Source organism: Bos grunniens, chromosome 19 (genome assembly GCF_055505025.1).
Source record: "Bos grunniens cultivar Pamir isolate PY7600 chromosome 19, Bosgru_T2T1.0, whole genome shotgun sequence".
In the NCBI taxonomy this organism is placed as follows: Eukaryota; Metazoa; Chordata; class Mammalia; order Artiodactyla; family Bovidae; genus Bos; species Bos grunniens.
In genome coordinates, this window is record NC_141183.1 from 36,900,897 (window position 1) to 36,926,926 (window position 26,030).

At 55.8% G+C, this 26,030-nt stretch overlaps 3 protein-coding genes across 31 annotated transcripts in view; 2 read left to right on the forward strand and 1 right to left on the reverse strand.

Annotated features, from left to right (window-relative positions):
• Nucleotides 1-10,055, forward strand: part of MINK1 (misshapen like kinase 1) — a 47,415-nt gene extending 37,360 nt beyond the window's left edge. For 2 of the 21 annotated variants that reach the window (XM_086359406.1, XM_086359411.1), the window contains exons 12-31: nucleotides 66-279; nucleotides 1,994-2,110; nucleotides 2,891-3,103; nucleotides 3,271-3,444; nucleotides 3,741-4,001; nucleotides 4,441-4,526; nucleotides 4,936-5,048; nucleotides 5,201-5,289; nucleotides 5,639-5,802; nucleotides 6,203-6,305; nucleotides 6,393-6,530; nucleotides 6,720-6,828; nucleotides 7,170-7,337; nucleotides 7,444-7,587; nucleotides 7,761-7,895; nucleotides 8,090-8,190; nucleotides 8,273-8,422; nucleotides 8,507-8,666; nucleotides 8,753-8,892; nucleotides 9,210-10,055. In XM_086359406.1, the coding sequence (XP_086215532.1) occupies nucleotides 66-279; nucleotides 1,994-2,110; nucleotides 2,891-3,103; nucleotides 3,271-3,444; nucleotides 3,741-4,001; nucleotides 4,441-4,526; nucleotides 4,936-5,048; nucleotides 5,201-5,289; nucleotides 5,639-5,802; nucleotides 6,203-6,305; nucleotides 6,393-6,530; nucleotides 6,720-6,828; nucleotides 7,170-7,337; nucleotides 7,444-7,587; nucleotides 7,761-7,895; nucleotides 8,090-8,190; nucleotides 8,273-8,422; nucleotides 8,507-8,666; nucleotides 8,753-8,892; nucleotides 9,210-9,293 (2,863 nt within the window). In that variant the 3' untranslated portion in view covers nucleotides 9,294-10,055. Of the gene's footprint in view, nucleotides 1-65; nucleotides 280-1,993; nucleotides 2,111-2,595; nucleotides 2,683-2,890; nucleotides 3,104-3,270; nucleotides 3,445-3,740; nucleotides 4,002-4,440; nucleotides 4,527-4,680; nucleotides 4,792-4,935; nucleotides 5,049-5,200; nucleotides 5,290-5,514; nucleotides 5,539-5,638; nucleotides 5,803-6,199; nucleotides 6,306-6,392; nucleotides 6,531-6,719; nucleotides 6,829-7,169; nucleotides 7,338-7,429; nucleotides 7,588-7,760; nucleotides 7,896-8,089; nucleotides 8,191-8,272; nucleotides 8,423-8,506; nucleotides 8,667-8,752; nucleotides 8,893-9,209 lie in introns of those variants that run through there. The other 19 variants (XM_086359413.1, XM_086359394.1, XM_086359395.1 and 16 more) reach the window with 19 other exon arrangements.
• A 496-nt stretch (nucleotides 10,056-10,551) lies between these two features.
• Nucleotides 10,552-21,627, reverse strand: CHRNE (cholinergic receptor nicotinic epsilon subunit). Of its 8 annotated transcripts, none has more exons than XM_086359414.1 (12): nucleotides 20,755-21,627; nucleotides 14,643-14,785; nucleotides 14,480-14,524; nucleotides 14,260-14,369; nucleotides 13,962-14,117; nucleotides 13,562-13,662; nucleotides 12,983-13,183; nucleotides 12,791-12,905; nucleotides 11,403-11,517; nucleotides 11,136-11,322; nucleotides 10,945-11,051; nucleotides 10,552-10,827 (listed from the first exon to the last, which is right to left on the reverse strand). In XM_086359414.1, exons 1-12 carry the CDS (start codon nucleotides 20,942-20,944, stop codon nucleotides 10,678-10,680), a joined length of 1,620 nt encoding a protein of 539 aa, XP_086215540.1. In that variant the 5' UTR covers nucleotides 20,945-21,627; the 3' UTR covers nucleotides 10,552-10,677. The 8 variants fall into 8 exon arrangements, with proteins under 8 accessions (XP_086215540.1, XP_086215541.1, XP_086215543.1 ...); XM_086359415.1 differs by lacking the exon at nucleotides 20,755-21,627 and adding an exon at nucleotides 15,391-15,700; XM_086359417.1 differs by lacking the exon at nucleotides 20,755-21,627 and adding an exon at nucleotides 15,045-15,118.
• C19H17orf107 (chromosome 19 C17orf107 homolog) lies at nucleotides 11,514-12,643 on the forward strand. Of its 2 annotated transcripts, XM_086359423.1 has the most exons (4): nucleotides 11,514-11,765; nucleotides 11,877-12,077; nucleotides 12,178-12,447; nucleotides 12,526-12,643. In XM_086359423.1, the coding sequence occupies exons 1-4, from the start codon at nucleotides 11,562-11,564 to the stop codon at nucleotides 12,622-12,624; spliced, it is 774 nt and encodes a 257-aa protein (XP_086215549.1). In that variant the 5' UTR covers nucleotides 11,514-11,561; the 3' UTR covers nucleotides 12,625-12,643. The 2 variants fall into 2 exon arrangements, with proteins under 2 accessions (XP_086215549.1, XP_086215548.1); XM_086359422.1 differs by having other exon boundaries at nucleotides 11,547-12,077.
• Nucleotides 21,628-26,030: the final 4,403 nt, after the last annotated feature.

Sequence of the window (26,030 nt, forward strand, 5' to 3'; positions counted from 1 at the left end):
GTTCAGGGCTCCCAGGGGGGAGGGTGACTTCTGACCCCGATACTCCCGTGTACCATCTTGCCCAGCTCCATCATGAACGTGCCGGGGGAGTCGACCCTCCGCCGGGAATTCCTCCGGCTCCAGCAGGAGAACAAGAGCAACTCGGAGGCTTTAAAGCAGCAGCAGCAGCAGCTGCAGCAGCAGCAACAGCGAGACCCGGAGGCGCACATCAAACACCTCCTGCACCAGCGCCAGCGGCGCATCGAGGAGCAGAAGGAGGAGCGGCGGAGGGTTGAGGAGGTGTGGGGGCGGGGCACGTCGAGGGGCGGGCCCTCCTGGAAGGACCTGACCTGACCAGGTCCTGGTCCCACTGCTGGTCTGCTGGTGTGCTTAGGGCAACATGAAGAAGAGGGAGCGAGGGGGGCCAGCCCCCCGCCTTCAGACTTGCAGGGAAGGGCTCTGTCCTCTCTGAGAGGCCCCTAAGGCACCTGCCAGGCCAGTGTGGGTGGTAGTACCCTCAGCGTCCCTTCAGAGCGAAGTTTTCTAAAAAGTCACTGTCACCCCTTCCTCGTGTCTATATGTAAACCTCAGCTCTGGGGTTTGTCTGCTCTGTTTCCCTTCAGACCTGCGGAGGCTGAGGGTCTCTGCTCAAACCCCTCCATGTCCTGGGCACCTGTCCCTCCAGCAGGTGCCCAGTCTGTAGGTGAATAAGATCCCTCAAAAGGCCTTCCTTTTACTTATGGTTGTTGGGCCTTGGATTTGCTTCCTACAAGCTTGTCCAGCACACTAATTGGAGGTGGATGGCAGAAATTAATTTTAATTAATAGAGAATCTTACTTTTAAGTAGCTGCAGTTTTTTTAAATCCCAATTTAAAAAATACTTTGTATGTGTGTATAAAGGTATTTATTTTGCAGGGGGCATGGTGGGGAAGAAGAGACGTAGATTGGTTAAAATTTTGCCTTAAACGATGGGATTTTTGTTGAAACAGTTACATGATCCAAAGTTCATGGAGGGCTGAGCTTAATTTAAAAATTATCTAAGCAGTAGGCTTCCCTGATAGCTCAGTTGATAAAGAATCCACCTGCAATGCAGGAGACCCTGGTTCGATTCCTGGGTCAGGAAGATCCCCTGGAGAAGGGATAGGCTACCCACTCCACTATTCTGGCCTGGAAAATTCCATGGACTGTTTAGTCCACAGGGTCACAAAGAGTCGAACACAACTGAGTGACTTTCACTTTCAAGCAGCAGGAGATAGGCGGAAGCCTCCACACTGCCTGTGTACTGCTCCCCAAAGTGGGCCCCTGTCTTCATTGAACGAAAATAATTTTCAAGAAAGGCTGCTCATGAGAGCCTAGTACAAACTATTCTTAATGAATATGGCTTTCAGGTAGCAGAGTAACCAAAATCTGTGTCTACCAAGGTGTTTCCTGGAGAAGGCCTGATGTATCTTTAGGGCTTGTGCTCTTTCCTTCTTTCCTTCCTTTATTTATTTATTTTTTGGCAGAAAGATTGTGAAAGTTAAGTGAATGTGACCTGGGCTACTGATGGTGCCCAGGGTCCCTTGCTAAGTCACTTTTCTGTGCATGGGCACCTGGTGCCCTCTTGTGGCTGAAGGCTGCCACTGCAGCCCACTCCCTTTGGCCTTTAGGGTCCAGGTTCATTTGCTGGGATATGGGGGACACTGTTGTGGACTCTGGGTTTTGTCTGTTTGGTGACTGAATGGATAGGGGACGGTTTTATCCAAGTAGGCCTCCTCCTCTTGGCAGCTCCCATCCCAAGCCCGCAGCCATTTAGACAGCAGCTCCTCCCGAGCCAGGCCGCTGTGGGCTCTCGTGTGAGGGTAGGTAGGTTTGTAGAATCAAGTTGAAGCCACCCACTCTCACCGCCATCCCCAGTGAGATGGAGCCTAGCCCAGGAGGGACAGAAGCGGGCTGAGGTGGGCCCCTGCTTCCGCGTGCAGTGCTGCCCTGTGTCTGGTGCGGGCCTTCAGGCTGCCTGTCCCCTCACCTTCAGCAACAGCGACGGGAGCGGGAGCAGCGGAAGCTGCAGGAGAAGGAGCAGCAGCGGCGGCTGGAGGACATGCAGGCCCTGCGGCGGGAGGAGGAGCGGCGGCAGGCCGAGCGCGAGCAGGTACAGCGCCCCCAGTGCACACCGGACTCACCCCTTCCCGCCCTGGCCTCCCCTCCTGCTCCTGCTGCCTGCCTGCCCTGCTCCCCAGGCCCCTTCCCCTTCTCTCCCTCCCCCGGAATTCCTCCTATCTTTTCCAGCTTCACTCTCTCTCTCTGTTTTCTCCCACCCTTCAACCCCCTACCCCGGCTCCCTGCCCTCCTCCTGTCTCTGTGCCTTCATTCCCCATCTCTTTGCCCCCCGCCCTGACTCCTGCCTCCTGCACCGTCCCTCATGGGGCCTCTGCCCCGGTGTCCCCCTCATTCCCTGCCTCTGTGGGGCTCATCCCACCCCGGACTCTCTCTTACTCTCCCCCACTCCCCACCCCGGCCTCCTCCTCATCCTCACCCCACTGACCCCATCCTCCAACTCCTTCGCCGCCGCTGCCGCCCCCCACCCCCCTGCCTCTCCCTCTCTCCCTGCCCTCTGCCCCCCACCCCGCCCCCCAGGAGTATATCCGTCACAGGCTAGAGGAGGAGCAGCGACAGCTCGAGATCCTTCAGCAACAGCTGCTCCAGGAACAGGCCCTGCTGCTGGTAACGGGGTCCCCAGCTTCCCCCGGGAAGACGCGCATTCAGAGCATCTCCGCCGCAGTGGGACGGGAGCACTTCAGGGGAAGGGGTCACCCGGGCATCAAGGGAAGAGACCTCTCCTCTCTAGGCAGTTGGAGGAGAGCAAGGGCGTGCCTGCTCTGGCTTCCAGGGCCCACCCTGCTGAGCCCTCTCTCCCTACCCTTGGGCCCAGGAATACAAGCGGAAGCAGCTGGAGGAGCAACGGCAGTCCGAGCGCCTGCAGAGGCAGCTGCAGCAGGAGCACGCCTACCTCAAGTCCCTGCAGCAGCAGCAGCAACAGCAGCAGCTTCAGAAACAGCAGCAGATCCTGCCCGGGGACCGGAAGCCCCTGTATCACTACGGTCGGGGCGTCAACCCTGCCGACAAGCCAGCCTGGGCCCGAGAGGTACTCAGCACCTCCTGTGCTGCCTGAGACTCCGTCGGTCATTGCACACGGGAGGCCCCGGGGAGGGGAAAGGGCAGGCAGTGCATCTGGGTGGTGCTGGAGAGGTTGGGACGTGACTTGGAGAACAGGACAAAAGCCGTCCTGCTTGGCGTCCTGTCGCATCACAGGTGGAAGAGAGAACAAGGATGAACAAACAGCAGAACTCTCCCTTGGCCAAGAGCAAGCCAGGCAGCACAGGGCCTGAGCCCCCCATCCCCCAGGCCTCCCCTGGGCCCCCAGGACCCCTTTCCCAAACTCCTCCTATGCAGAGGCCGGTGGAGCCCCAGGAGGGACCGCACAAGGTGAGTCTCTCCCTGTTCCTGTCTTCACACACAGATATGGGGGTGGGGGGCGCCTCACGTGTACACACACACGCACATGCCCAGAGCCAGGGGCCACAGACCTCAGGACATGCGGGCAGAGACAGGCACGCATCTGTCTCTCTGTCTTACCTGTTCTTGGGCTCCAGGAGCCCCTTTCGATGGATAGTTGGAACTCAGAGGCTTGACCTGCCCCTTCTTCCCTGCCCAGGCCCCAGCTCCCAGGTGGGGGCGTGCCACAGAGCAGGCAGCCCACCCTCCCTGGTCTCTCCCCGCAGAGCCTGGTGGCACACCGGGTCCCACTGAAGCCATATGCAGCGCCTGTACCCCGCTCCCAGTCCCTGCAGGACCAACCCACCCGAAACCTGGCTGCCTTCCCCGCCTCCCATGACCCCGACCCCGCTGTGCCCGCACCCACCGCCACGCCGAGTGCCCGAGGAGCCGTCATCCGGCAGAACTCAGACCCCACTTCCGAAGGGCCTGGCCCCAGCCCGAATCCCCCAGCCTGGGTCCGGCCTGATAATGAGGCCCCTCCAAAGGTAAGGGCAGCCTCGCAGAGCCGGAAGAGGGCAGAGGAATGGGGGGGGATAGAGTGGGAGTGGTCAGCGGGCGAGGTGGACGTGAGCTTGGGGGTCTGGAGGGAATAGAAGGGTGAGGAGTCCGGCCTGGCCCATCCCGCAGGGGTCACCCTGATGTCTGGGGGGCGGGCCGGCATGCGAGTGTGTCCAGGTGATTCCATGGTGCGTGTGGGAGCAGAAGAGGCCCCCGGGGTTCAGGGAGCACCAGGGGCAGACTTGCTGGCCAGATCCCAGCTCTGCTGTCTACCCCCCTCGTGAAACTTGGACAAAGGTCATCAGCTTCCCCAACCTAAGTCTGCTTCTCCATCAAGGTGGGGGGGCGCCCCTTCCAGGGTCTCAAAGTGGGGCCTGGTGTCTGCCATGCCATCATGGAGCCCTGACCCCTTCCTTCCCTCCTCAGGTGCCTCAGAGGACCTCATCAATCGCCACTGCCCTTAACACCAGTGGGGCCGGAGGGTCCCGGCCAGCGCAGGCGGTCCGTGCTAGGTAATGCCTGGCTGGGGGCGGGCGGCAGCCTAGGGCTCGGGGCGGGCGGCAGAGGGCAGTGTGCCAGGTTGCCCACTTAGGGGTGGGCGAGCCCCGCCCCAGTCACCTCAGCCCCCGCCCCGCCCCGCCCCGGCACCCTGTGCTCCCTCCACAGACCTCGCAGCAACTCCGCCTGGCAAATCTATCTGCAAAGGCGGGCAGAGCGGGGCAGCCCCAAGCCTCCAGGGCCCCCCGCTCCGCCCCCCGGCCCGCCCAACGCCTGTAGGTAATGGAGCTGTCCCCCCTGCTCCCTCCCACCTTCACTTCTGCCACCTGTACCCCCCTGGTGATGGCTCCCTCTGCGGTGCAGCTCAGCCTCCCGGGGCGCGGACACCCCATCACCCTGACCCTACCTCCACCCCTCCCACAGTAACCCCGACCTCAGGAGGAGCGACCCCGGCTGGGAGCGCTCAGACAGCGTCCTCCCGGCCTCTCATGGGCACCTCCCACAAGCCGGCTCGCTGGAGCGGAACCGGGTGGGAGGTACGTGAGCCCAGCCCCGGGCGCAGTCTCCCCAGGGTGGACCCCCACTTTGGCAGCTCTGGACTGGGCAGCATGGGCACCAGGCTGGACTTGAGGCCAGCCCCTGGGCCGGTGTCAGTGACCTCCTTTCTCCCCCACCCTGCCACATCTAGCCTCCTCCAAACTGGACAACTCCCCTGTGCTCTCCCCCGGAAACAAAACCAAGCCTGATGACCACCGCTCGCGGCCAGGCCGGCCCGCAGTAAGTCATCACATGGCCCCCTCCCATCTTCTCATGGTTTGTGACCTGGGGGCCACTGTGGAGCCTCTGGAGCCCCATAGAGCTGGGCGCCAGGGGCAGGGCCATCATTAGTCTGAGGCTGGAGGGTCTGTGGGCTAACAGGGTGGCACTTCCCAGTTACTAACCTTTCTTAACCTCTCTCCTGCCTCCTTTTGGCTGCCCTTCTTCCCCTGCGGCCCTTCCCAGAGCTATAAGCGAGCCATTGGCGAGGTTAGTGAGCAGGGCTGCGGGCAGCCCCTCCTGTTCCCTGCCTTTCTCAGGCCTCCATGGCACCCCTGCGTCCCCGCCTCACGCAGCTCCTCCTCCGCAGGATTTCGTCTTGCTGAAAGAGCGGACCCTGGACGAGGCCCCCCGGCCTCCCAAGAAGGCGATGGACTACTCATCGTCCAGCGAGGAGGTGGAGAGCAGCGAGGACGAGGAGGAGGAGAGCAACGGCGAGCCGTCAGAGGGGAGCAGGGACGCCCCTGGGGCCCGGTATGGGGGCGCCCCGGGCAGGGGCATGTTCCTGCCAGAGGCGCCTGAAAAACAGGTGTTAGGGGAGGGGGTGTTGGGTCAAGTTTGAGGGAAAGCAGTTCCCTTTTCCCCCCGAATGGGGCCTCAGCTGTCATTGCCGGCCCATTCTTCCTACCCTTCCGTAGAGCACGGTATTCAGGCCTGGGGGCTGGTGTCCCCCGCTGTCCTTCACTGTCCTGTGAGATGAGCGCCCCTTCAGGACAGCCAGCGCTCCCCCAGTGTGGGGCGGGAGCTGCTGGGTGCCAGCAGACACTGCAGGTGCCTGTGCCCTGGCTCTCATCTGCTCCCTGTGGCACTCAGGTGGCACTTGGGTGGCAGGCAGGGCCCAGAGGGCCTCCTGACCTTCCTCTCTCCATAGCAGCGATGGAGACACAGACAGCGTCAGCACCATGGTGGTCCACGACGTGGAAGAGATAGCCGGGCCCCAGACCCCCTACGGGGGTGGCACCATGGTGGTCCAGCGAGTAAGTGCCCCTCCCCCCCCATTCTGCCCCAGCCTGCCCTGCTCCTCCTCAGCCCCAGCACTGGCCCCCTTCCGTTTGTTCCTTTAGACCCCCGAGGAGGAGCGCAGCCTGTTGCATGCCGACAGCAACGGCTACACAAACCTGCCAGACGTGGTCCAGCCCAGCCACTCGCCCACTGAGAGCAGCAAAGGTCAAAGCCCCCCCTTGAAGGATGGAGGCAGTGACGTAAGTGGGTGGTGGTGGCTCTACGGGGCGAGAAGAGATCACTGGCCATGGACAGGAGATGCCGGGGCGCTGGGGCACTGTGGTTGGCAAGGGGGAGCCCTGGGGAGCTGGTTGGCCAGGGTGCAACACGAGGGGTGGGCCCGGGCTGGGGTCTGGCATATTTGCCTCACTGCCACCCCCACCCCACAGTACCAGTCTCGTGGGCTGGTAAAAGCCCCTGGCAAGAGCTCATTCACTATGTTTGTGGACCTGGGGATCTACCAGCCCGGAGGCAGTGGGGACACCATTCCCATTACAGGTGAGACAGGAGGCCTGGGGAGGGGTCGGGTGGCCTCTGATGACAGGTTTCACTGAGTGGTCACAGCCTTCCCTGTGGCCTGCACCTGCCCTGGCACGAAGGCAGTAAGGGCTTCTGGGGCCGCCTTGACCCAAGGCGGGGCAGAATGCTCAGAGGTGACCCAGGGACCTGCATGAGGGAGCGAGGGCTTTGCCAGGCCTTCTGGCCCTGTGTAGACTCCTCCAGGCACCTGGTCCATTCCCTAGTCTTTCCCTTTGGTTCGGAGTATCCTGGAGCATGGGATATAGTGAGACAGAGTGACAGGACTCAGCCCACTCCCTTCTCCTCTCCTCCTCCTGCAGCTCTGGTGGGTGGAGAGGGCAGCCGGCTCGATCAGCTACAGTACGACGTGAGGAAAGGCTCTGTAGTCAACGTGAACCCCACCAACACCCGGGCCCACAGCGAAACCCCCGAGATTCGGAAGTACAAGAAGCGGTTCAATTCTGAGATCCTCTGTGCGGCCCTTTGGGGTAAGCCAGGGTGGGGAAGGAAAAGAGGGGCCTGGTGTGCCCCCGTGCTCCCGGTCAGGCGAGGGCCTGGCTCTGCCTCTCATCTGCCCAAGGGCTCCTCTTGCAGGGGTCAACCTGCTGGTGGGCACGGAGAATGGGCTGATGTTGCTGGACCGCAGCGGGCAGGGCAAGGTGTATGGACTCATCGGCCGGCGGCGCTTCCAGCAAATGGACGTGCTGGAGGGACTCAACTTGCTCATCACCATCTCAGGTTGGGGGGAGGCGGTGGCCAGGAGGAGGGCTCAGTGCCTGGGGGGAGGGCTCAGTCCTGTTCCCCAGGACAGAACTGGAAGATGGGGGCCCCACTTTCTCACCCCTCGAGGTCCACGCAGGATGGTGGGGAGGTGGAAGCTGGGCCTTCAGTGAGGGTTCTCTGTCCCTCAGGGAAAAGGAACAAACTGCGGGTGTATTACCTGTCCTGGCTCCGGAACAAGATTCTGCACAATGACCCGGAAGTGGAGAAGAAGCAAGGCTGGACCACTGTGGGGGACATGGAGGGCTGCGGGCACTACCGCGTGGGTGAGGAGGTCACAACACAGCGGCCCGGGCACATTTGTTTATGAGAAGAGATAAAGAGACGGGGTCCTGGGCTGAGAAAGCCTTGAAGGCCAGAGATGGTGGGGGGGCCTGCAGTTGGGGATGTAGACAGACCCAGGGGAGGGGCTGCAGCCCAAGCAGGGAAGAGCCTGCATCCCCCCTTTTCCTGTCCCTAGTGAAATACGAACGCATCAAGTTCCTAGTCATCGCCCTGAAGAACTCTGTGGAGGTGTATGCCTGGGCCCCCAAGCCTTACCACAAATTCATGGCTTTCAAGGTAACCCGAGCCTCAACCTCCATCACTGGTCCAAGGTCTGGCTCCTCTGCCCACAGCCCCTGAGCCCTTTCTCCCCCCACAGTCCTTTGCTGACCTCCCGCACCGCCCTCTGCTGGTGGACCTGACCGTAGAGGAGGGCCAGCGGCTCAAGGTCATCTATGGCTCCAGCGCCGGCTTCCACGCTGTGGATGTGGACTCGGGGAACAGCTACGACATCTACATCCCTGTACATGTAAGCTTGGCAGGGCTGCGGGCGGAGTGGGGTCCCCGGCCTGGGCCCAGCCCTGGGGCCTCCCACCCACTTTCTCCTCCCCAGATCCAGAGCCAGATCACACCCCACGCCATCATCTTCCTCCCCAACACGGACGGCATGGAGATGCTGCTGTGCTATGAGGATGAGGGTGTCTACGTCAACACGTACGGCCGGATCATCAAGGACGTGGTGCTGCAGTGGGGAGAGATGCCCACCTCTGTGGGTGAGTGAGGGGCCCGCCCCCTGGCCTGTGTCCCCGAGCCAGCCGGGCTGTAGCCCACTTACCGCCCCTCTCCGCTTCCCCCCAAGCCTACATCTGCTCCAACCAGATCATGGGCTGGGGAGAGAAAGCCATTGAGATCCGCTCCGTGGAGACGGGCCACCTGGATGGGGTCTTCATGCACAAACGAGCCCAGAGGCTCAAGTTCCTGTGTGAGCGGAACGACAAGGTAGGAGTAATAAGCCGCCCAGGCTCCTGCACAGCGTGGGCCCCATCCCCACCCCTACTCCCACCCCTTCCTGGGCCCCTGGGCAGAGCTGGGGGCGGGGTGGTGATAGGTCTTTCTGAGAGGCAGCCTGCCTTTCCCCCACCTTCAGTGTCTAAGAAGTCTGGGCCCCTTCATGCTGCATGTTCCTGCCTTTTGGAGGGGAATGGGGGCACTCTGCGGGACTAAATCCTGCAGTTTCTCCTTCCTCCCAGTTAACTGAAGCACCTCCACCTTGGCTGCCCCACACACCCTGGTGACTTCTTCTCCTCCCTACCCAGGTATTTTTCGCCTCGGTCCGCTCCGGGGGCAGCAGCCAAGTTTACTTCATGACCTTGAACCGTAACTGCATCATGAACTGGTGACGGGGCCCTGGGCTGGGCTGGCCTCTGTGGACCAGCTCACCCCCCACAGCCAGACTCCCCGGCCGCCCTTCTCTTCCCTCCCTGGGCTTTTGCTTTTACTGGTTTGATTCACTGGAGCCTGCTGGGAACGTGACCTCTGACCCCTGATGCTTTTGTGATCACGTGACCATCCTTTTCCCCAACATGTTCTCTCCCCAGAACTGTGCCTGTCCCAACTTCCAGGGAGAGGCACAGCTTCCCCTTACCAGGAACTGAGGGGCCTAGCCCCACCCCCCTTTCTCCACTTACAAGGAGAGTGCTTGGGGCTTGGACCCCATACCCCACTGCTGCTGACTTGGCAGGGCCCTGGGCCCCATCATTTGCACGTCAGGGGAGCCGGCTCCCCCCTTGAATGTACCAGACCCTGGGGGGGGTCACTGGGCCCTAGGTTTTAGGGGGGTCACCAGCCACTCCAGGGGCAGGGACCATTTCCTCATTTTCTGAAAGCACTTTAATGATTACCCTCCCCCCAAACCCCAGGGAATGGAGGGGGGACCCCGCCAGCCAAAACATTTACCCCTTTCCAACCCCCATCTCTTCTAGCCTCTGCCCTTCCCCGGTGGAGGGGGGAGCAGGGAGCTCTCACCCTCTCCCCCCCTTGCTTGCATCTGTATATAGTGTGAGCAGCAAGTAGCCCGCCCCCTCCCTGCCCCCACCCCTCCTCAATGTAGTGGCCTTGGAGATCTCGTTTGTTAATAAAGACAATTCAACCAGCTCCCACCACTTCAGGCCCTAGGTTACTCTGTTTTCTCTCATCACCCCGGGTTCTAGCCAGGGCCCACCAGCATGGCTGGGATGAAGGGGGTGGGAATCTGCAATCCCTGAATCTTAGTGGAGAGGGGGTGGATGGGCAGTGCTGGGCTAAGAGAACCTACAAGAAACAACTAAGGGAAGGCCCAGGCCTCCTCAGCCTTAAACCTGTGGACCTTGAGCTGAGACCATTTGGTTCCTACCCACTCCAGCCTGGCCAGGCCACAGAGGTGCCTGGCTTCAGCCTCTCAATGTGCAAGTGTTGGAAATGGGTCTCTCCTGTTTGGCTTCTGAGAGGATCACATGGGACTGGGGCCCAAGAAATACTGGGAGGTCAGGAAGACTGAAGTGAGAGTGTTTCTTGCTTTCTGGAGGGTTGACATGTGGGAGCCTGCCTGCACCATCTGCAGCTCTTTCTGATGCCAGCCAGGTGTTCGGACCCACACATGTGCGCACACGTGACTCCTTGTGAAGTTGAATACAGATTTATCATTGGCAGTGGGAAAGGACAGTAATAAAGCAGTGGTAGCAAGGTGTTTTTCAAATATCCTCCTGGAGACGGGTGGGAATTCTTGGTGTGGCTGTGGCCTCAGGTCTACATACATGGCGGGTAGGGCAGCTGAGGCACTCGGTTGAAGTAGGCTCCGAGGAAGATGAGGCTGGAGCCCACGAGGAAGAGCACCAGAGCAGCCCAGAAGCAGATGCTGTCAAGGGCCTTCCCCATGCGCACCCAGTCGGACACCTCCTGGGGAAAGGGTGGGCACAAATTGAGTCCCTAAAAGCTGTAGGAGCCAGATGCGCAAGAGTCAGGGATGGCGGAGGGCCCCCAGCGCCTCACCCCACCTTGGTGCTCCCGCCCCACCTCGCCAGTGGCTTCCTGGTCCCGAGTGCTTGAAGCCACGAAGTTCACGGCATCCACACAGCAGCGGATCTCGGGGGCGGCAGCGCCCAGGTTCTGGCAGAGGGTAGCTGGTGGGGGCGACCCGGGGTGGGTGATCAAGAACCTAGCCCTTGAAGGCGCCCCCCTTGGCCCACTCGGGTCAGTCCGCTCACCCGTCCAGGTTCCGTGCCGGTGCCTCTGCTGCTCAAATACCAGTTCGCTCCGCGGCTTTTTCAGTATCAGCTCCTCCGCGCGGAGCAGGAGGCCCAGGGACGACGCCCTCCTTGGGGGCGAGGCAGCTCGGGGAATCTCGGGGGGCGCGCCGGAGCCCAGGAGCTGGGGTAGCAGCTCCAGCAACACCTGGGGTGGGCGGGGCGGGGCGGGGCGAGGTTAGCTTGAAGCCCCACCTCCTTCCCGAAGCCCACCCACCCGATGCTTACGTGGCGCAGTCGCGGGGACATGGCGTGAGTGGTGGGCGTCCGCAATGACACGTTGAGCACGATGACGCAATTCATGACAATGAGTGTGGCGACCACCATGACGAAAATGAGGTACCTGAGGAGCCCAGAGTTCGTGATGTCACAGCCTCCCTGCTGCCCATGAGCCACAGAGCGGCCACAGGTCCTCTGACCTCACAAACGCACCTCTCCGCAGGCGTGGAGCTGCTCCTGGCAGGGCCAGACGGTCCGCCCCCCGGCCCGATCTTTCTCCCCGCCCTCGCACGGCCAGTGGCAACCATGAAGGGGACCCCCAGTTCCCTGGAAACCCTGCTGTGGGTCTACCACTTCCACAGCTCCACGGAGGTGCGCCTACACCCTCGAGACGCTCTGGGAAGGTTTCCAGCGCCCCCCGCCCCCCGCCCGGTGACCTCTGCCCTATGTCCCGATGACCCCGCTGCCCCTGTGCCTTTCCAGGTGGCCCTCCAGCCCCCTCTTCTGTCTTCCCTGGAGCTCGTTGCGGCCGCAGCCCATGAATATCTGGAGCAGAGGTTCAGAGAACTGAAGTCCCTGGAGCCTCGAGAGCCGGAGAACCCGCCTGCCCGGAAGCCCACCCTGGGGCTAGTGCTAAGAGAAGCCGCGGCCAGCGTAGTGAACTTCGGGGCCACCTTGTTAGAGGTGGGGCGCCGGGGAGCGGGGCGCAGAGGAGGGAGTCGGGAAAGGGGATCGAGGAGCAGAGACCTCTGCATCCCCACCAACTTCTGTATCCCCACGACAGATCTCAGCCCTGTGGGTGCAGCAGGAGCTACGGCTACTAGACGGCGGCCCGGGTCCGGGCCCAGACGCTGGGGATCCGGGTGGAGCCCTGGCCCGGGTAGCCCAGGCCGCGGGGCAGGGGGCTCTGCAAGTGGGGGCTGCAGCAGGCGCGAGCGCCCGGCTCCTGCTCCAGGGGGCCTGGCTATGCCTGTGTGGACGAGGTCTGCAGGGGTCAGCCTCATTCCTGCAACAGTGGCAACGCCATCTGGACCTCGGAACCCCTGGGGAACCGGTGAGTTCAAGATGAGGGGAGAGTTGGGGGCTAGAGGCGTCCCGGCTGGGTGGCGCTGAGCCGGCCCACTCCCAGCAGAGATACTCCGGAGGCTTCAAGTTGGCGTCCAGCAGCACTGCAGAGGACGGAGGACCGAAGAACCCACCACGATCCCAGCCCCGCCCCACGTCCAAATAAAGCCCAGGTGGGGACCGTACAGTTAAGGCTACTCGGGAGTCCTTAAGTATTGGCCCTGCCCTCTCCACTGAGACCCCCCCCGGCCCCGCCCCGTGCTCGTCTGGCCCCGCCCTTCACGCTAGCCACGCCCCGCGCAGTCACCGCCGGGATCCTCTCCGTCCCTCACCTGCCCAACAGCGGCACGCTCAGAGATGTCTCTGGGGTTTTCTGGGCAATCAGGAACAAGAAGACGGTCTGGGCGAGCAGGACGTTGATGGAAACGGTGCATTTCTGGCCGCCGGCTGGAGGGAGTGCCTGGTGAGGACAGGCCCCGCCCCCCAGGAGGGGCCTCGGGTTTGGGGTCTGGGCGACTCCATACCCTGCGCGGGCAGGAAGTAGGCGAGCAGCACCAGGCCCGAGATGAGCACGCAGGGCACGATGATGTTAATAACGTAGAATAGTGGCTTCCGGCGAATAATGAGCGAGTAGATGACGTCAGTTTCCCCTGGGCCACCCGCAGAGTCACCGTCGTGGCGGCGGATCACCCCGGGACAGAAGTCGATGGCCCACTCGCCGTTCTCTGCAGGGCGGGAGGCGCGGTCAGCCAGCTCTCGGGGAATGTGGCGCCCTGCTCTGCTCTCCGTCCCCACATCTGACAGTGTGTGGGGGGGTGGGGGGGCCTGCAATTCCAGGCTAGGAGAGGATGAAAGCCATCTGGGCCAGGGCAGGTGGGCTGGTAATTGGGTCAGAAAGGGGCGTTCCCAGGGAGCTTACGGAACCACCACAAGGGAGGAAGGAGTACTAGGCCGACAATCAAGAATGATTTCAGGGAAGGTTCAAGTTAAAGCACGGCTGTCAGTCAGTCCCAGCATCGAGGGCCCAGGGCAACCCCACTGTGCAAGTCCCCTCTCGGGATCTGTCTAGAAGCGGGTTTTTCGGAGCAGGAGGGGGGCCTAACCAGTATAGGCCTCAGTATCGATATCGATCTTGCTGATGGTCTTGCCCTCGTCGTCCACCGCAAAGACAAACTCCACCTCTTCGGCATTGTACGTCTGGGAGCTGCGGAGCCAGGATCCCAACCCCGACCCCAGAGGCTGGGACCCGGGCCTCAGGCCCCGCCCTGGAAGCCGGGTTCTGGCAGGGGAATTACGCTCCGCCCGATCACCAAGCCCCGCCTCCAAGCCTGGGTTTCCACCCCTACTTCTCATCCACTAGAGCGCGCTATCGCCTTCGAATGCCTAGCCCCACCTCCAGCACAAGGCCCCGCCCCGGATTAGAGGTCTCCCCGCCCCCGCGCACCTGGCCCCACCCCTTAATCCCTCAATTGTCCGGGCCTGCGAACAGGTAAGTCTTCCCACCGGAAAACGAGCGAGCAGTTCTGCCAGTCGAAAGGGAAGTAGGTGACCTCCACGGCGCAGGTACTGCGATAGATGGCCGGGGGCAACCAGCTCACGTAGCCGCCCTCAGAGACCAGCACATTGGCCTCGTAGGCCACCCCGAACTGGCCGTCGATACTGTGGGCTCCAGGAAACCGAGAGTTGGCCCAAATCTGCGGCTCCCTCACCCCCCAAGCAACACCCCTGCCCCAACCAGGTCCAGCCCAGCCTCCACCCCTCCCCAGACCTCGGCTTCGCTCCAGTCTGGCCCGGTCCTCACTTGTTTTCCAGCACAATCTCTGGCAGCCATACGAGTTCTGAAGGGACCCGCAGGGTTTCTACGCCCCCAAAGTCGCCCTTGCTGTAGTTGAGTCGGTAATCTTGCCAGTCCTAGGGGCGGGGGAGGGGACGGAAGGACGTGTGCCGCGCTGCCTGCGAGGCTTTTGGGAGAAAAGGGTCCCCTAAACCAGATCTCACGCTGTTCCCCAGCCTTGACTCACGATTCCAATCCAGACGCTGGTGGTGAGGGTCTCTTCTTTCTCGTTCTGCGGGCGGGAGATGAAGATGATGGGGGAGAGCTTTAGGAGAGAGTTGAGCGCTTGGGGCCAGAAGTGGGATCTTAGGCTCCGAGACGGCACTCGGGTGCCGGTGCGGGTACCTTACCAGGGAGATGAGGTTGGTCAGGGTGACTTTGAGGGAGATGGTGACAGTGTCCTCGGGCTCCTGCACTGGCCGGCGTCCTGGGTCATAGGTGTCGAAGAGGTAGTGGTAAAGGCGCAGCTCCTCATTCTTCCCCTCACCTCTGCCTGGGGATGGGGCCAAGCAGCAGGGTCAGGACAGGGAGAGTCTGGGGAGCCGCTCTGCTCTGCCTCCGGGTCTACAGGTCTCTGCTTCTCTGTATGTCTCTGAGGCTGTGTATTTTCCCATGTCTGTCTCCCGAACTAGTGATACTGTGCCTGGGGACCAAATATGTCTGTCTACATCTCAGTCGGTCTCTGTCCTGTCCCTTTATGTCAGTGTCCTGTGTGTGTGCGTCCCACCTCTTCCCCCGACCCTGGCCCATACCGAGGAGCTGCAAGAGGAGCAGGGCGCAGAGCAGAGCCCCTGCCATTCCGCTGTCTGGTCCCCCAGGTTATTCTGAGCTTTGGCAGGCTCAGACGGGGGCAGGCCAGGGTGCCTGAGTGAGGGGGAGGAGGGTGTTAGTTCCGGGCTCTGACTACCCCTACTGCAGCCAGGGACATCTTGGCTGCTTCCAGAGGCAGCTGCCCCATCCTGAGTTCCCTGCCCCCACCCCATCCCAGCCTTCTCTGCCTGGGCTTCGGCCAGCTGTCCAGCCCCAGCCCCGATCCTCTCATGACTGGAGCAGGCCCGATGCTGGTGGGCAGGTCCTTAAACACCTGGAACCACAAACCTGGCAGAGGGGGTGTGGAAGGTCCTGCTTTCAACACTGCACTGGTATCCTCTGAGTCAGCTGCCCTGTGCAGGTGACATCCCTTGCCTGCTACACTCAGCACCACCCATAACCCAGCCAAGGTCACACAAATGCAGTTTCTGCCAGTAGAGTTCGGCAAAAGCAGAGTGTCCATAAAGATCTGGTAATGAGACAGGCAGCCACAGGGGATTAGCCTGCAATAACAAACTCCACATGGCAAAAGAGACGGTGCCACAGTGCAGGGCCCATCTCCTCCCAGAGCCAGTCCCAGTGTCTACCCACCTGCAGCTCTGTCTGGGTGGGCACCTACAGAGATCCTCGTTTTCCATCTCTCTGTTGCCACCTTGTGGCCACATCTGAAAGTTACTGACTGCCCCACCTCATTCAAAACCCACCTTTCAGTCTTTCCTAAATCTCCTTGAAGTGAAGTGAAGTTGCTCAGTCGTGTCCAGCTCTTTGCAACCCCATGGACTGTAGCCCACCAGGCTCCTCTGTCCATGGGATTTTCCAGGCAATAGTACTGGAGTGGATTGCCATTGCCTTCTCCAGGCGATCTTCCCGACCCAGGGATCGAACCTGGGTCTCCTGCATTGTAGACAGACACTTTACCATCTGAGCCACCAGTCTCCTTGGACCACCCTAATCAATCACTGGCTATACTTGTTTAAAATGCAGTTTCCTTGGCTCCATTCCCAAAGAATCCCAGTTTAGTAAGATGACACAGAGGAGGGGCCAGGAATCTGCTTTAAGAAATTTCCCGTGTGTTTCCTTATGGGGTAGGAAGCACTCTTTACACTACATGTTCTTCCTCACACCAGTACAGCAAAGCAGTTGCCATTGTCCTGAACGTATCAAAGAGGACTCCAGGTCAGGTCCAAGGTCATGTTACTGAGTCCAAGCTCCTGCTGCTTGCCACATGACAGGCCAATAAATCGAGAGACAAGTTGTCAGGCAACTTTATTTGGAAAGCCAGCAGATGGAGAAGATGGTGGACTAGTGTCTCAAGGAACCATTTTCTCTGAATCAGAAGTCAGGTTCCTTTTCTATTTAAGTTGGGTTGAGGGGACGGGTGGCCAAGTCCTGGTTCCAGCCACACTCTATAAGGTATGTGTTAATGTCTTTCTTCCTGCAGCCACTTACCTGTGGGCCTGGTCAGGATGTTTCCAGTGAGCTAAACCAAGGTATTTTAGCTTAATGCTCAGTAATGACATTACTAAGCATATGACATAACCCCTAAGAGACAGAGTTCCCAGAGATGGGCCATTATGTATAATTTAAGCTTATAGGCAACATTTCTTTCGTGATTAACATCATAGAACACACAAGGTTCTTCCTTATTACAATTCCCCACAGTCAATGGGGGATAACGTGCAAGGCAAATTTCTCTGCCAGGGAGTGGCATCTGGCCCAAATTGGGTTCCCTGCTGAGTCTTAGCTGTTGATACCAGACCAGGTCCCTGTGCCTCAGGAACTAACAGAGGATTTTCCAGTTGATCCCTATAAGGAAAAGGAGCCAGTCTGACCACTTTCTGAGCCCCAGAGTCAGGAATTAGAATTGGGGCCAAATAGGAGCAAGCGATGGTGGAAGGGGTGTATATAGTGGCATAACAGTGAAGCAGCTGGGACAGCCAGCTGGACCAAAGGTTGGAGCAACATTCCCTCACCCTGCCCTTGGGTTTCTTTCTTTTTTAAAAAATATTTATTTGGCTGCACCGAGTCTTAGTTGGGGCATTTGAACTCTTAGTTGCAGCATACGGGATCTAGCATCCTGACCAGGGATTGAGCTTAAGGCCCCTGCATTGGGAGCACAGAGTCTTAGCCACTGAACCACAGGGAAGTCCCACCCTTGGGTTTCTGACATGACCTAGTAACTGAACAACTGTCTGACATTTTCCCACCCACCCTGATGCAGTAGCACAAGAGCTTGCACAAGGGCTTGCATATAAGAGGAATGGAGTGGGTTGCCATTTCCTTCTCCAGGGGATCTTCCCGACCCAGGGATTGAACCCAAGTTTCCTGCATTGGCAGGCAAATTCTTTACCACTGAGCCACACAACATAGGAAGATTTCATCATTTTCCCTTGCTTCTTCACAGAATAGTTATGGAGCCATTCAAAAACTGCTATAAAACCATATAGCAGGTGGTCACCTTTAACAATACAAAGGATGCTTTTTTGCCTTAGCATCAACCAACCAGACTGAATTCTGGAGCAGGGCTTTTGTTGATTTTTAGGAACCAAGTGGAATCTTTCTCTTCGCCCTGGGAATGTCCCACTTTTAGACAAGAACAGACTTTTTCTATTCCTTTCCTCCATTCGACATCAGTAGGAGTTTCAAATATCATAAAACTGTTTTGGCTATAACTGGAGAAATGCTACCAAAACAATATGAAACCAAAAACCTAAAGGGTAAACCAAAAATCCTAAATAAACCCTCAAGTCTGGTCTTGGGGTTTAACAGATACCAATGACACGGGAGACCACACGTGATGTAATTAACAAAGCAAGGACAGCAGTACATGGTACACGGGGTCCCAGGATAACCCTGCATAATGAACCCCTTGTGGAGATCCCAGCAGGTACTGGGCCACACATTTTCAACTTCTTAGTCATGGTTTCATAGCTGTAATCAGACCACTTACCCAAAATACGCCTCTGAGGACTTTCTGCAGGCATACTTGAAATATTTCCCTTTTTTTTTTTTTTTTGGCCACACTACATGGCTTTCAGGATCTCAGCTCCTCAACAAGGGACTGAACTGGGCCACAGCAGTGAAAAGATCAAATCCTAACCACTAGATCACCATGGAACTCCCCATTCCCCATTTTTTAAAAAGACATAAATACAAGACAAACAGCACACGCAAATGCCAGCATCCAAATAAACAAACCAGTTCACACAAATTGCGTAAAAGTCCATCAGCTCTGTCCTCATCCTCTTTCCAACATGGTGCCCTACTCAAATGTGCTTCCCAGGTGGTGCTAGTGGTAAAGAATCCGCCTACCAATGCAGGAGATGCAGGAGACGAGGGTTCAGTCCCTGGGTCGGGAAGATCCCCTGGAGTAGGAAATGGCAACCCACTCCAGTATTCTTGCCTGAAAATTTCCATGGACAAGAGGAGCCTACAGTGGGCTCTACAAGGTGGGCTCTACAGTCCATGGGGTCACTCAGAGTCAGACACGACTGAGCGACTGAACACACACACACACACACACACACACACACTCCACTCAAATACAAATTGGCTTATTCTAAAGGAAAGAAGCCCCAGATGGAGAAGAAATAAAATCTCCATTTGGTACATGGAGTGACTTACCTACTGCATGAGCTGTTGATTCCTTGCTCCACCTGCTAAGAGCTGGGGCAGCCAGAGCAGCTTCAGGGAATTTTAAGGGGAAGATCCTCAGGACGAGTGGTCTGGGCAGCTGCTAGGTCCTTACCCCCAAAATCCCCCAACCAGAGCTGGCTGGCCACGAGCAGCAAGACTGGCTGCTCATACTTCTTTGCCATATAATAGGTCAATAAATCAAGTGACAAGTTGTTGGGGCAAGGAATAATGCTTTATTCAGAAAGCCAGCAGCCTGAGAAGATGGCGGACTTGTGTCCTTATGAACCATCTTCCTTGAGTTAGAATTCAGGCTTCTTTTAACACTAAAAGGAGGGAGTAAAGTCCTGGTTCTGGCCAGACTCCTGGAGGAACTTCTTCCTGCCTTCACAGATGGGCCTGGTCAGGAAGATGCTTCCTTGTGAGCTAAACAAAGGTATTTTAGCTTAGTGTTCATTACCTGGGTGACAAGTGTCCCAGAAACGGGCCATTATGTGTAACTTAAGCTTATAGGCAACATCCCTTTGGTGATTAACTTGTAGAAGAAAACAAAGGTTCTTCTCCCTTTTATAGTCACACAAGTAGATTGGCAACGACGCCTGAGGCTTACAGTCAGCTTTATTGATCATGGACACCTGTGTTCGTTTCACAGGCCACAGAACCATTTCACATCCACCATTGTGGGGTCTCCTTCCTTGTCCTGTAAGGTCCTTCATAACCTTACACTGAGGGTCCACACAGCTTTTCCATTTCCCCACATACCCTTGAAACCTCAGCTCCTCCTGGTAATGCTTTTCATTGCTCGTTTTAGACTTCAGTCGCCCAGAAAGAATCTCATCGGCCCAGCTCACCTCCTTGCACATGGCTGATATGGGTACTGGGTCTAAAATCTGCACTGCTGCTCATTCCACAGCCTCTGGGCGAAGGCTGGGCCAAGGACTGTTGTGATAAATGCAGCTATTTATTCAAACATTAATAGGCACCTACAAGTTTCCCTGCACAGGGCCAGATGCTCTGATTAGGGAGATGAATAACCCACAGCCCCAAGGAGGAGGAAGAGATTTTACAGGTGACGAGCAGAAGGTGTGGGTAGGGTCCCGTGTCACTTAGCTTCTTTGCATTGCAAGAGTCAGATTCACGAGTGAGGTCCCCAGTAGGTTTCCACATAGACTGGGACAGCCTGGACCACTGTCAGCGCCCAAGGCAGCCCTGGGAACTGGCCACTGCTGCCTTTGCTCTGGGCTCCTCTCACGCCTGCTTTTTCTTTCTCGTACGTCCTCTTCCTACTGTGTGGTCTCTGCTCTCTTGTGTCTTCCACCGCATCTCACCCCTAGTCTTGGCCCCACATCAGCCTTGACCTCTCTCCAGAGGCAGCCAGTTCAGGCTTTGCTGCCTGATGCCATGATGCTGTGGGTGCAGGCACAGAAAGGTGGTGGAATGGGCCAAAGATGCCCCCCTTTACCCAGGGTGGTGGGCATGGCCACACGACCAGTGCCATCCATCACTAACCAACCCAACCTGCCTCCTACATATCTAGTTACCAGGACACCCTGTCATGAGCCCATTCTCACAGCCACAATTGAAGACGCATCACACCCTTCCAGCCAGGATTGAAATGTCTCACTTCCAAGACTGATGGTGACAAGGGCCCTTTGAAAAAGCTCTCAACCTCAGAGTCCAGTGTCCTCGGGTTTACATTCAACCTCCTCCAGGTGTGGTTTCTGTCCATTTTCCAAACGATGGACTAACTCCTCAGTTTAAGCACCATCACTACATCATGCATAAACAATACAGCTCTCTCTCACACACACACATAGACGTCGTGTAAGACACATAAAGGGGCAAACCCACACTTGGACCAACAACCTGCATGTAGGAGAGTAGCCTGGGGTGGAGGGACAGTGAGGAGGAATCGTAATCCCAAACCTGGGACTGAAGCCTGGGTCGCTGGCCACAGACATCTCTCATGTTCTCCAGGAGAGGGCTTTACTGCAGAGTCTCAGCGGGGTGGTAACTTACGGGTGGAGATCTTGCTAACACCAGTGAATCCCAGGGGCATCTCCTGCAGAGTCAGCACATCAGAAAATCCTTCCCTGGGGGAGTCCCCAGGAGGGGCTCTCACCCTCCCTCCCCCCTGCCCCTCCCCCACCCGCCAGTGCCGGCCCAGAGCTGAGCCAGCATCTTTCCAGTGTTTGCTCTGGATGAACATCACCTGAGGGATGAAGAGGCTGATTTGGAGTCAGGCACCTGATCCAGGCCTGGATTTTTTACTTTTTTTGGCTTCGCCACGAGGCACGTCTGGGATCTTGGTTCTCGGACTAGAGATCGAACCCTGGACCCAGCAGTGGAAGTGCAGAGTCTTAACCACTGGACCTCCAGGGAAGTTGCTGGTTTTGTCCATAAAAAGGACAACTAAAAATTCCACAGAAGCTCAGTGGGCTGCCTGGCAGTTTCTGGAGACTCCTTGACTTCCAAGCTGGAGCCAAAGATCTCAGCTCAACAGGAAGCCACTCCCTTCACCTCCAGGCTCTTGGCTCTTGGCTGGCAACTCGGAACAGCTGTGCTGCCCGGGCAGCCAGCTCTGCTCCTCAGCCATCAGCACCCCACGGGGGCAACATCCCCAGGCTGAGGCCCCGCCACTGGCAACCGAGGGGCTCCTCTTTTTTGATGGACCTGGAGAGTGGGTCTGACTGAGCCAGGATGGGGCAGGGGTGTGGCAGACACTGATTTCTAGCCTGTCTCTGGCTCTGGGACCTAAACCCTTGGATGGCTGAGACCTTGCTGGGTTCCTTGTTCACGGCACATGGCCCAGAGCCCAGGACATAACAGGCTCCATAAGTGTTTACTGGATGAATAAGTAAGAATAAATGAGTGTGAAAAAATAAATAAATAAATAAATGAGTGTGTATCTTCCCAGCACCCTCCCTTCTACTGAGAAGTACTCCTGTCCAATCACCTGACCACAGAGGAGCTGCCAGCTCCTTAAAGATGCCCCCCTCCCGACCCCCACAGTCCTGGCCAGAGTTGATGGGCCAAGGGGAGGACACCTGACCCAAGCCAAGCCAAAGAAAGTTTTTCCTAAGAATTTTGTTAAACAGGAACTCAGGGTCAGTCTCTCTGCTGCACGAGACAGCCACATTCATTCCTTGCATTTTCCATGGAGTGAGAGAGAATGCGGCTGATATACAAAGACGAGTAAAGACAAGAAAAGGCCTCCAGCCGCCCAGCCCCTGGCTCCACAAATTCCTGAGGCCCAGCTGTGCTTGTCTCCTCCTGCAGCCTGGTTGCCCAGTGATTCCTTTGATTGAATGAGGTACTACAGTACCTTACCAGCACATCTCCCTTTCCTTGGCTTAAAAATGTTAAGATGTAAGAAAAATAAAGTGATACAAAGAAAACAAAAATGTCCCATAACATAACGCCCGGGAAAACGCCTCTGACAATAAAAAAGCAATACCTGCCATCCCCAGAAAAATGGAAGGGTCCAGAAAGACACAGTGAAAACCAAAAGCTTTCATCTTCCTAAAGGTTAACAGCTGCCTGTAAATTAAATTCTCTTAGACCAAAGTCTGGCATATGTGTGTGTGAATATATGTATGTATATACACATATAACCTTCCCTGGTGGCTCAGAGGGTAAAGAATCTGCCTGCAATGCAAGAGACCCAGGTTCGATTCCTGGTCAGGAAGATCCTCTGGAGAAGGAAATGGCACCCACTCCAGTATTCTTGCCTGGAGAATCCCATGGACAGAGGAACCTGGTGGGCTACAGTCCATGGGGTTGCAAAGAGTTGGATACAACTGAAGGGACTATGTTTACTATTTGGTAGCTTTTTCTCCCTCAGCATATTGTAGAGATTGGCTCGTATCATCACACATGAGTCTCCCCCAGTCTCCTTATCGCTGCAGTGCTCCACTGCATGCATGTAAGTCATAGACAACGCATTGCCCAGTGTACAGACATTGAAGAAGCTAACAATTTTGGGTTTTGTGATCACATACTATGCAACTCTATGTATGCATTTAACTTTCCTGGACCTTTGCAAATGATCCATAAGGTAAATTTCTAGCAGTGAAATTGCCAGGGCAAAGAGTTTATGTATTAGAAAAAAACAACTATTGATGCCTTTTGTCATGTTGTTGTCCAAAAAGCATGCACACACTTACATTCACTCCAACACATCACAAGAATACCTGTTTCCTCATACCCTCCCCAGGCAGCCTATTATCAAATTTAAGACTTTTTGCCAAACCAAGAGGTGAACACTGCTGTCTCATTATTTTGATTAACATGTCTTTTTACAAATGTATTTATTTACTTTTGGCTGCACCGGATCTTCATTGTTGCACACGGGCTTTCTCTAGTTGCAGCAAGCTCGGGCTCTAGTCTCAAAGGCTCAGTAGTTATAGCACACAGGCTTGGTTGCTCCACAGCATGTGGGATCTAGTTCCCTGACCAGGGATCAAACGCATGGCCCCTGCATTGGCAGATTCTAAACCACTGGACACCAGGGAAGTCCAATTTACATGTCTTGATGAAGAAAATTGAGATTTTTTTTTTCAGCAGATAGTTTATCCATCTATGTGTATCTCTTCTTTCTTTTTCTTTTTTTGAAAACTGCCTATTCATTTCAGTGGAACAAAATAATATCTGTTCCAATATATGAGAATCTGCAATACAATGAAGATAAAATATTATATTGATGTTGAAAACTAGGGGATTTCCCTGCTGTTCCAGTGGTTAAGACTCCACGCTTGCAATGAAGAGGGTGCATGTTTCATCTAAGATCTCACATCTTAGTTTTAGCCCAGCGATGTGGCTAAAAAAGAGGGGGAGGGGAAAGAAAGGGAGAGACACAGGAAGAGGAAGGAGGGAGTGAAGCTGTCCCCATGGGGCACCCTTGGGGATCCAGGGGCTCCCAGAGGCCCAGGGTGAAGGACTCACTCTCCCCAGGCATTGCTCTCTGTCCCATCTTGGATAAACAAGTCCTTGGGACTTACCAGTACAGGAAAGAAAGTCCATACTAGTCATCTTGTTAAAGGGGATCTCCAATCAACTTTTCACTTCAGGACAGAAGACTAGAAAACGAATTATGAAGAGAAGTCTCAGTATCAGTCAAGAACTGGGAGCACCTTCACAGCAAGTTTCTATGACCTCATGGGCTTGGCCTCAGAGAAGGTGATCTGACTGTAGATGCATCCCTAGGATTTCACAGATGTTGAAGGTCCAGGGAAAAAATTACTGAGTCAGAGAAAAACTGCTAAGAAGTCCCAGTTCCTACTAGCCCGATGAAGTGGAATTCCTCAAGTAAGTAGGAGGCAAAAGGCAATTATAAAATGAAGTGGGTGAGGGACTTCCCTGGTGGTCCAGCAGCTAAGACTCCGCTCCCAGTGAAGGCAGCCAGAGTTCCATCCCTGGTCAGGGAACTAGATCCCACATGCCCACAATGAGAGATTCTACCTGCTGCAACGAAGACGTGACACCGCCAAATAAATAAATGCAAATAAATATTTTTAAAAAATGAAGTGGGTTATATCCAGTGATTCATACTCCTACACTCTTTTTTTGACTCCTAACACTCTTAATGTTTATGCTCTTAATATTAAAAGTAAGTAGAGCTCAATTTTTTTAAAGTCAGGTGTAAAATAGACTACCACTTTGGGAACTTGGCAGTTTCTTACAAAATTAAAAGCGTATGTTTCCTATCTGACCCAGGAATTCCAGTCCTAGGAATTTATCCAAGAAAGAGAAAAACTTATGTTTGTAAAAGATCTGCACACAAACCGGAGCAACAGTTGCTTGGCTGAGAGGACTGACCAGAAGGGGCACAAGGGAATGAATGAAAATGTCTGTACTGATAGCGGTGGTGATTACATGGATGGACATATTTCTCAAAACTCATAGAACTGTACACCTCAGATCTGTGCATTTCTCTGTGTATAAGTTATTGCTCAATGTAAAAGGTTTTTAGGGAATTCCCTGGCAGTCCAGTGGGGAGGACTCGGTGTTTTTACTGCCAAGGGCCTGGGGAACTAAGATCCCATAAGCCACCTGGCACAGATTTAAAACAAACAAAAAAAGGTTATTAGTTGAAAAAATTAAAGTAAGACATTGTTGGGACTTCCCTGGTGGTCCTGTAGCTAAGATTCTATGCTCCCAATGCAGGGGGTTTGATCCCAGGCCAGGGAATTAGATCCCACATGCTGCAACAATCCTACATGCTGTAAGTAAGACTTGGCGCAGCCAAATAAATAAAATAAAATACATTTTTTTAAAGTAAGACATTGTTTAAATGCTCAATAGAGGACTATTAATAGAGCATACAACTCAGTTTTATAATTTTTAAAGTTGATTTTAAATACAGTTGGCATTCTGTACATGTGGACCCAGAAGCCATGGAAACAGAGGGCTGACCGTATTTACCCAAATAAGGGGGAAATATCAGTAAACTGAAGCAGAAAGGAGCAGTGATAAAGAATAGCTAGTGATGAAATGGTAATGAAAGATCTCCCCTCCCAGCGAACCCACACCAGGTAGCTTTATGAATGAGTTCTACCAAACTTTCAAGGAATGGATCACCTGTATTTTGTATAATCTGTTCCTGAAAACAAAAGAAGTCAAGCCAACTAGGTTTATGAAGATTTTACTCCAGCTAAGGATGGACGAGAAAATAAAAATATAGGCTTCACTCACTTATGAACATAAATGTGAAAACTCCAAAGGAAATATGGGGCAACCAAATCCAGAAGTTTACTGGAAAAGAAACCTTCCAATCTAACGAGGTCAAGTTTGCCCTGGGGGTGTGAGGACGGTGTGCCACCCCACATTCTTCCTTCCTGACAGAACCCCAGCTTGTTGGAGGCAGTGCGCGTGCCCCAGCCCCGAGGGATGAGTCACGATTAGTCACAGCCATGCCCTGCTCCCCGCCAGACACTCAGAATGCAAACCTCCCTTGCAACCAGAAGCACCAAGATCCATTTCTGACTTATGACACCAGGACAAGTCGACTGGGGGAGGAGGTGCCGGTGGAAGTCTAGCCTTGGCTGGTGAAAGGAGAGTCACTGATGGGAAAGCAGTTTAGCGCTTCTGTTGTCCCTGCCTCCTGTTCACCACCAGATTTGTGTCTTTGGATGCAGCAGTCAGCTTGCACCCCTGAGGGTGCCATGAGGACAAAAAGCCAGTGTGCTGAGGATGGCAAGAGAGACTCTTGACTGGAGGACACCATCAAGTGCTGGATTAACCTGAGATGGACCCTCTCCAGCCTGCTCGTTAAGTAGTTACTGTCCTTTGAGAAT

Coding starts and splice junctions, on each gene's coding strand:
- C19H17orf107 (XM_086359422.1), top strand. CDS start 11,562: ATGAGCCACAGAGCGGCCACAGGTCCTCTGACCTCACAAACGCACCTC. Junction 12,078..12,177: donor TCGGGGCCACCTTGTTAGAG/GTGGGGCGCCGG, acceptor TCCCCACGACAG/ATCTCAGCCCTGTGGGTGCA. Junction 12,448..12,525: donor TCGGAACCCCTGGGGAACCG/GTGAGTTCAAGA, acceptor CACTCCCAGCAG/AGATACTCCGGAGGCTTCAA.
- CHRNE (XM_086359421.1), bottom strand. CDS start 15,090: ATGGCAGGGGCTCTGCTCTGCGCCCTGCTCCTCTTGCAGCTCCTCG. Junction 14,786..15,044: donor GCTCCTCTTGCAGCTCCTCG/GTATGGGCCAGG, acceptor CCCCATCCCCAG/GCAGAGGTGAGGGGAAGAAT. Junction 11,323..11,402: donor TGTCCCCGCGACTGCGCCAC/GTAAGCATCGGG, acceptor CGCCCACCCCAG/GTGTTGCTGGAGCTGCTACC.